The 8,021-nt window shown below is 40.1% G+C and overlaps 1 protein-coding gene across 1 annotated transcript; it reads left to right on the top strand.

The window, feature by feature from the left end:
* Positions 1-250: 250 nt before the first annotated feature.
* LOC5511708 (BTB/POZ domain-containing protein KCTD5) lies at positions 251-7,466 on the top strand. Its single transcript, XM_001632070.3, has 6 exons — positions 251-723; positions 811-919; positions 3,907-4,001; positions 4,256-4,354; positions 4,438-4,575; positions 6,214-7,466. The coding sequence occupies exons 1-6, from the start codon at positions 571-573 to the stop codon at positions 6,244-6,246; spliced, it is 627 nt and encodes a 208-aa protein (XP_001632120.1). The 5' UTR covers positions 251-570; the 3' UTR covers positions 6,247-7,466.
* Positions 7,467-8,021: the final 555 nt, after the last annotated feature.

Genomic DNA, 8,021 nt, shown 5'->3' with positions numbered 1-8,021 from the left:
TAATGCCTTAAATCAGCGTATAAACCGCTGCTAATCAAATAAAGCGCGGAGGAGTATTGCCCAATAGCTTAACCCACGCATACAGTCACGAGTTTGCCATTACATGGGTACTTCTGGTGTGTGTTGGCGGGTGAGGCTAAATTTAGAAACTTCAGAGAAAACCCGGAAATGAATCTTTGGTATTTCTCAAAAAAATTAGTGGAAATATAAAAACTCCCCTTCTACAACACGTCATTTTCCGACATGTTCTTTTCAAAAATCTCAAAAAGAATTTAGTGTAATTTATATTCTATAGTTTTAATTTTCCTCCGTTTGATTGCTTCCGAACCCTTCTCGAATCTTTGGGATAATTTTCGGAGGATATTCGGCTATCGTTCGGCTTTGTTCTCAGCCAACAAATTCAGTGTGAAAAAAAGAGTCGCGCTGGAGTTGGATCTGTAGGATAGGAACAGCTGAATCTCCTCTAGTTAACCGGATCTAAAATTAGAAAAGTTATTTATAGTCGCTTGTTTGCACCAATAGCGAGGAACAAGACTTGACTCTCGAGTTAGACCATGGTGTATATCCAAGATGGCTGCCATATCTAAGCGCTCGGGAAACAACTGGGTCAAGCTAAATGTTGGTGGAACTTGCTTTTTGACGACGAAACAAACTCTATGTAGACACCCAAACTCATTTTTATCTAGACTATGTGCAGAGGATCCTGATTTACCCTCAGATAAGGTGAGTCTATCGTGAAATGTCGCGCGCTCGCTTGTCGCTTTCTGGTTTGGTCGACATTTTGTTGTTATGTTCACACTTTCTTTACAGGACGAGGACGATGCCTATATGATCGATAGAGACCCTAGGTATTTCTTCCCTGTGTTGAATTACCTGCGGCATGGAAAACTAATAATCGACAGAGATCTCCACGAAGAAGGTAAGAAAGAGCTTCGTAATGTCGCCGGCTTGAGGGTTGAATTCATGTCGAAAGAGCGGTTAGTTTTAGTAAAGCCTTGTAATTATCGAATCCACAACCTCTTTAAAACCCTTTGAACAGAAATCAGGACTCGTGGAGACAAACAATAAAGCTCTTTTGGAGTTTAGATGTCTCCCAAGTCGAGATCGGCATAGATTCTGTTCCTTGCCCGCGCTTTATAATGAGTATAAAGCTATAAGCGCCATTGCAAAGTTCGATTCTTACAATCGAATGGAGAACATTGGTTCCGAAAATGCTATTCATTTTATAATCGTCGGCGGAGAGTCTCTTTTCCTTACTGATGAAATAATTTTCAAAATGTATTTCCAGTTTGGTAAAATGCAACGAAAGATGAGTTCACGAAGTGACTTGCAATTTATTTCAAATTTATATTACTTGAATTTTACATTAAGTTTCTGTATATTATTTTCTCTTTCCTATGTGTTCTTTTTAAAATTGATTTTTATATGACATGTAAGTTATATCTTTTTTTAATTCAAAATCTCTTAACCTATTTTTATTTTTGGCACATTTTAAGGAATTTTTAATAAGTATGAAAAAAAGAAAGAAAGCAATGAATAAAATATTCTAGAAATCTATCAAATTGGGTAATTCAGGTTCTCGTTTTTTTTTGGTAGCTATCACCTGTAGTTGTGCAACTGATGGAATAATAAAAACGGTCCTTATTAACAAAGATTGCGTCTGTTATTGTTTATTTGTGATCTGATGCAAACCTTTTAGTACAAGCTGTGGTAGTATGACATCCTGCATGCAAACAAAAGTCATTTTGATACAAGTGCTTATAGAACTTTAAAGAACACAGGCTTTGTTGGTGTTTTTGAATACATGTAGCTCAAGAATATTCCCCACCATAACCTTCTACACAACAAACAGCACTACACGACAAACACCTTGATAAAACAACCATACACTATATATATCCAAACACCAGCACACCCTACCAGACACCGTACCAGGATAGCTGTCAACTAACATGCATATATTTTAACCTTTTTTTTTTTTGCAAGATTTTCAGCCTCTACCTTTAGCAAGCCCAAATGTAACTTATAATCACCCTTTTTTTACTGAAATTTCACTGGCTTTTCAAGCTGGGAAAAAAGCTGAAATTTTTAGGGCTTGAGGTTGACAGTATTGCCAGCCAAGAAAAAAAGTTATTTGCTAGATTTGTCGTATTCTATATTAAGTGCAGGGTTCAAAATTGTGGCAATACTGATTGCAGAGAAATAGGGTTTTTCTGCTTGAGTTTTTGTAGCTGTGTGCTGTAGGTATTATGTCATCACACAAAAAAGGAAGAGAGAGCAGACTTGCCCGCAAGGTTTGCGGGGGCCTTTGGGGCAGATTTATTTTTTCATTCATGTTAATTATATTTTTATAAACAATATTAAGCCAAGTCGGTCCAGATCCTGAGATTTACTTACTAAATACAAACTTCTGAAACAGGTAGAATAAATGTTCTCGAGCAGGCTGCATTTCAAGTTGTAATTGATAAGGTTGCTTCAACTATTGACTCATAAAATTCTTACAATACATGTATTCCATCATGCTTACCACTAAGTGATTGGATAATGGTATTGCCTATTTCTGGATTGTTAACCCATTGACATCTGGACCGTACCTGTAACAACAAGCTAAAAAAATCAAAAATGCAAAATAAACACAAACACATAGAGATACTCAGGCATCAGTCCAAGGCATAAATGGTCTTGAAGATATGCATCCAACCAAGATGATTGGAATTACTTTTTAGGTTCAGATTCAGGTTCTTAATCAGGTTCTTAAACAAATTTCAAATTGAACAAGGAACAGCAGAATGGCCCCTCTCAACAAGATGCTCAAAATACCACACAAGGGAGAGAGATCAGCAGACAGAACTCAGGTCACAAAAAGATATCAGGCCCATACCCAGGATTTTTTTTGGGGGGGTGCGAAATCCGAAAAAGTAGACCTAATTTTTCCAGGGGGGCGGGAGTTCTCTGATAAAATTCTAACCAACTTCGAAAGAACGAAAAGGTTTTTTTTTAATGCCTTTGCATTATCTCCATGGGACGTTTATTGTTGGATTTAGCTACATACCAGAGTGATCTAGCTTATGATTTTTAGTTTTGTCTACAAATAGCATGTCTATTGAGAACCAAAAGTGGACTTTCGGCAATTGTGGGGGGTGCCCTCACAACCCCTGCACCCTTCTTGGAACAGGCCTGGATATACCTTTATTCTGATCCTTCAGATCTGTCAATGGCCTCAAAACTTAATTTCTACTCCTTGAAGGCTTCTGGAACCCATGACATATCTTGCTGTTATCCATAGAAAAATTTGACATGACCTGTCGACACACCTCTCCCCTCAGTTCCAAACTAACATGATCCCTGTTGACATTTCCCATGCAGTCGAAGGGATTTAGTTCCAAAGCACAAATTAGCCATCCCATCCTTTGCAAAAGCGAAAACATAGCTTGGTAACCTTCTCTATTTGCTATCTTTCTCAGTGTATTCTCAGAATATTTTTCATGGTTTTTAGAATGTTTGTTTTTGATGTTGGCACCTGCAAGAATTCTCATTCAAAGCTTTCCAAGTGCAGTTTGAGGATGACTTTCTGTCCAATCAAAATTTTTTTCCTCAACAGATGTAGCTCTGTTAAAGCACCATTGTCACCAGTTTACTTCTGGAGGGCCAACAGAAACCTCAACCGACAATAGACAAAAGAATCTATTAGAATCCGCACTATTTCACATCCGCTCTAAATTATCAGTCACATCTTCAAAAAAACTTCCAATAGACACCTCTGCTTTTACAATTTTGAAATATTTTTCGTGTTTTCCATTAAAAGTCATTGGAGGTTGTTACTTAATCGACCGGAAGTAGACTGACAATGCGTTGTAATAAGTATAGAGGAGTCCTTACTCACCACGTTTTCTTTAATTGTTATAGGAGTCTTAGAAGAGGCAGAGTTCTACAGTATAGAACCTTTGGTTAAGATGATTAAAGAGAGGATAGAAGCAAGAGAAGCAAGCAGAAAAATACCGGTATGTTTAACCAAGCCTTTATTGTTGCTCTTTGTTGTTTCTTTTATTGTTTCTGTTAGTCTTGCTATTGTTGTTGCTTTTATTTTTGTTGTTGTTGTTTCTTTTATTTTTGTTGTTGTTTCTTTTATTGTTGCTGTTGTTGTTGCTTCTATTGTTGTCCTTGTTGTTGCGTTAATTGTTGCTATATGATTTGCTTGCATGAGTACTGGTCAAACAGCAACTAAGTTCTACTGATGGATGTTGTGCTTTTACAGCTTCAGGCTAAGAAGCATGTATATAGAGTTCTACAATGTCATGAAGACGAGTTAACACAGATGGTGTCCACAATGTCTGATGGATGGAGGTTTGAGCAGGTAATTTGGCCGAATTCAAAATATTTTTCATAATGATTTTTTGTGTGTGTGTGTGTTCATATGGTGTATGTCTTCTCTTCCAGCTTATAAGTGTGGGCAGCAATTATAACTATGGTAGTGAAGACCAAGCTGAATTCTTGTGTGTAGTTTCTAAAGATGTTACTGATTCTGCTGAGCCAGGAGCTTCAGGAAATAAACCAAAGGCTGATAAAGCACCCCCGGTAAGTAACTACTTAGGGGGTAGGGGGGAGTAAAGCACCCCCAGTGAGTAACTACTTAGGGGAGAGGGGGGAGTAAAGCACTCCCTGTAAGTTACTACTTAGGGGGTAGGGGGAAGTAAAGCACTCCCAGTGAGTAACTACTTAGGGGAGAGGGGGCAGTAAAGCACCCCCGGTGAGTAACTACTTAGGAGAGAGGGGTGGTGTAAAGTACTCCCAGTAAGTAACTACTTAGAGGAGGGGGGGCAGTAAAGCACCCCCAGTGAGTAACTACTTAGGGGTTAGGGAGGAGTAAAGCACCCCCAGTAAGTAACTACTTAGGGGAGAGGGGGCAGTAAAGCACCCCGGTAAGTAACTACTTAGGGGGTAGGGGGAAGTAAAGCACTCCCAGTGATTAACTACTTAGGGGAGAGGGGCAGTAAATCACCCCCAGTGAGTAACTACTTAGGGGAGAGGGGGCAGTAAAGCACCCCCAGTGATTAACTACTTAGGGGAGAGGGGCAGTAAATCACCCCCAGTGATTAACTACTTAGGGGAGAGGGACAGTAAATCACCCCCAGTGATTAACTACTTAGGGGAGAGGGGGCAGTAAAGCACCCCCGGTGAGTAACTACTTAGGGGAGAGGGACAGTAAAGCACCCCCAGTGATTAACTACTTAGGGGAGAGGGGGCAGTAAAGCACCCCCGGTGAGTAACTACTTAGGAGAGAAGGGGCAGTAAAGCACCCCCGGTGAGTAACTACTTAGGAGAGAGGGGGCAGTAAAGCACCCCCGGTGAGTAACTACTTAGGAGAGAGGGGGCAGTAAAGCACCCCCGGTGAGTAACTACTTAGAAGAGAGGGGGCAGTAAAGCACCCCCGGTGAGTAACTACTTAGGAGAGAGGGGGCAGTAAAGCACCCCCGGTGAGTAACTACTTAGGGGAGAGGGGGCAGTAAAGCACCCCCGGTGAGTAACTACTTAGGGGGTAGGAGGGAGTAAAGCACCCCCAGTAAGTAACTACTTAGGGGAGAGGGGGCAGTAAAGCACCCCGGTAAGTAACTACTTGGGGGGTAGGGGGGAGTAAAGCACCCCAAGTAAGTAACTACTTAGAGGAGGGGGGGGCAGTAAAGCACCCCGGTAAGTAACTACTTGGGGGGTAGGGGGGAGTAAAGCACCCCCGGTAAGGAACTAGTTAGAGGAGGGGGGGCAGTAAAGCACCCCGGTAAGGAACTACTTAGAGGAGGAGGGGGCAGTTAAGCACCCGGGTAAGGAACTACTTAGAGGAGGGGGGGCAGTAAAGCACCCCCAGTGATTAACTACTTAGGGGAGAGGGGGCAGTAAAGCAGAATTCAAATCCATTTCTCGTCTGGGAATAGCGCATAGTCAAACATACCACAGTGACCTATCAATTCCCCTGCAGTCAAATGGTTTATGACGCGACAGTGGAAAACATGAAAGCCTTCGATTGGTTTAGACTATGCACTATTTCTAAACGAGACAAAGATTTTGGATTCTCTGAGATCGCGTGAATCCAAATTGGGCTATAAAACCAGTTCTGTTACGTCTCCACTTGGGGTGCAATAAAAATCATATATCTCGTGTCGCGCAATGAAAAAAAGTCCTAGTGTAAAACAGCCCTGACATAACTCTATTCTTTTACAGCACCTACAGCAGCGACCATTCCGGCACAACTGAAGTCATCTTGTGGGTTTATATCATGTGGACTGGGAAGTATAATGTAAAAAAAAAAATGAAAAACATTGCCTAAAAAGAACATGTTTACGTATGCTAACCAGAGAGTCAAGACGTTATGTAACAGAGAAGCAAAATATGTCAGGAAATATTAAAATGAGGAAGAAATGCCTTCTACACACAGAAAAAAACTGTGAAATATTACCCGCTAACTTTGCAGCCTTTTAGAAAGCAATTAAGAAGTACAAACAGGCTCTGCCATTTAGTGGTACAAATGGAACAACTGATAAGAAACTTATTGGAAAATATATTCGAGATATATACGAAACCATTAATTTCAGTTTAAGCCTTGTATTCTGGCCTTGGTTATCTTACAGGCTACCCAAGGTTATGTTAGTGAACAGCCATGTACTATAGTGATGGCTTATAATATAGGCCATTTGTAGACCTTAAAATCTGGAGGGGGAGTTGAAGGAAGTTTCAGGCAATTTTATTGAGAACTTGCAAATTTTAAGGTTTAAAAATCGCCTATATTATTAGCCCTACCTATAATACATTGCAGTTCACTTGCATTGCGCTTGGGCTACCTGTGGTTATCCTGTGATAACCACATAACATAATAACCACATAACTCTTTTGTGTACTGAATGGTGTTGTTTTTTCCCTTTTCGTTCTTAAAGTTCTGGTAATATTTCACGAAACAGGATGCAGATTTGACTTTATGAAAATGTTTAGACCATTTATATTCAGAATTGAAAAAAGTGAAAATACGTCAAAAAGGAAACTCGTGATGTGAAAGACTTAGAATTGTTGTATTTGTATTATTATTTTAGTTTAAAAAGTCTTATGCATCAGCTACACCAGATTGCAGCGCTAAAATCTATTATTTATCTAGCTTTTCTTTATATGAAAAATTATCATTTCTAAATCAATGAAGAAATCTATCAAATGTTATCTGCACAGCGGTCAAACGTTCTGCGCATGCACGATAAGTACTAAAGCGTGCGCACGTGACACACTTTGCTTCCTGCGTCACGTGACATGCCTAACTTTCTGTATCCATGTTAAAGATTTTGAAACAGTCTTTGTTTTTCCCTTATTTGTGTTGTCCACTGATGAATGTTTATAAGTACCAATTATATAAAAAGCGTGTCGCATGCCTTCGTTTGGCAGCTGTACAGATGTGATCAGATGTGACAATAAAGAAACTAGCGCTTTAAAAACGAATCCTGTCTTTACTCTTTATTCATTTCAAGTCATTTTACATCGCAGAAGGGACCCTGTACGGTCCCAAAAATATGTCTGCTTTCAAATTAGATACAATGCTCGCATGCTCGACGACGTCTACTAACTGATCATGTGACCTTTTGAGTGGCAAACTCGGGCCAAAATAAACACAGAAGTTTTTGTCCTGTCACGCCAGAGAATGACGAAAAATAAAATCTTGAAATAAAAATGAGCCCTTTCTTACCAGAAAAAAAATTGTGGCTTTTACGTTTGCGCTAAATAGTTGCTTCTTCTTGTTGTTTTTTAGCCGCTAAAAGCCTGAGCGCGCGAAAGTCACGTGATCTGTTCACTGCAAGTCGCCTTTTGTTCGCAAGTACATGCTAGACTAGCCTCCTCCGCAAGGCATCTCGAGTGTTTTTGTAATTTTTTAGTATTTTTATGAATTGGGGTTCCTGTGGCGAGTTGGACCAGAAGGCCCCCACTTGAATGTGGACTTTAAAAGCACACTAGCATACACACATTGGCACCAGTCGGGCCAAGACGGGACGCTA

This window comes from Nematostella vectensis, chromosome 12 (assembly GCF_932526225.1).
Source record: "Nematostella vectensis chromosome 12, jaNemVect1.1, whole genome shotgun sequence".
NCBI lineage: Eukaryota > Metazoa > Cnidaria > Anthozoa > Actiniaria > Edwardsiidae > Nematostella > Nematostella vectensis.
The sequence above is the reverse complement of the archived record's forward strand: the minus strand, read 5'-3'. Positions and strand labels throughout refer to the sequence as shown.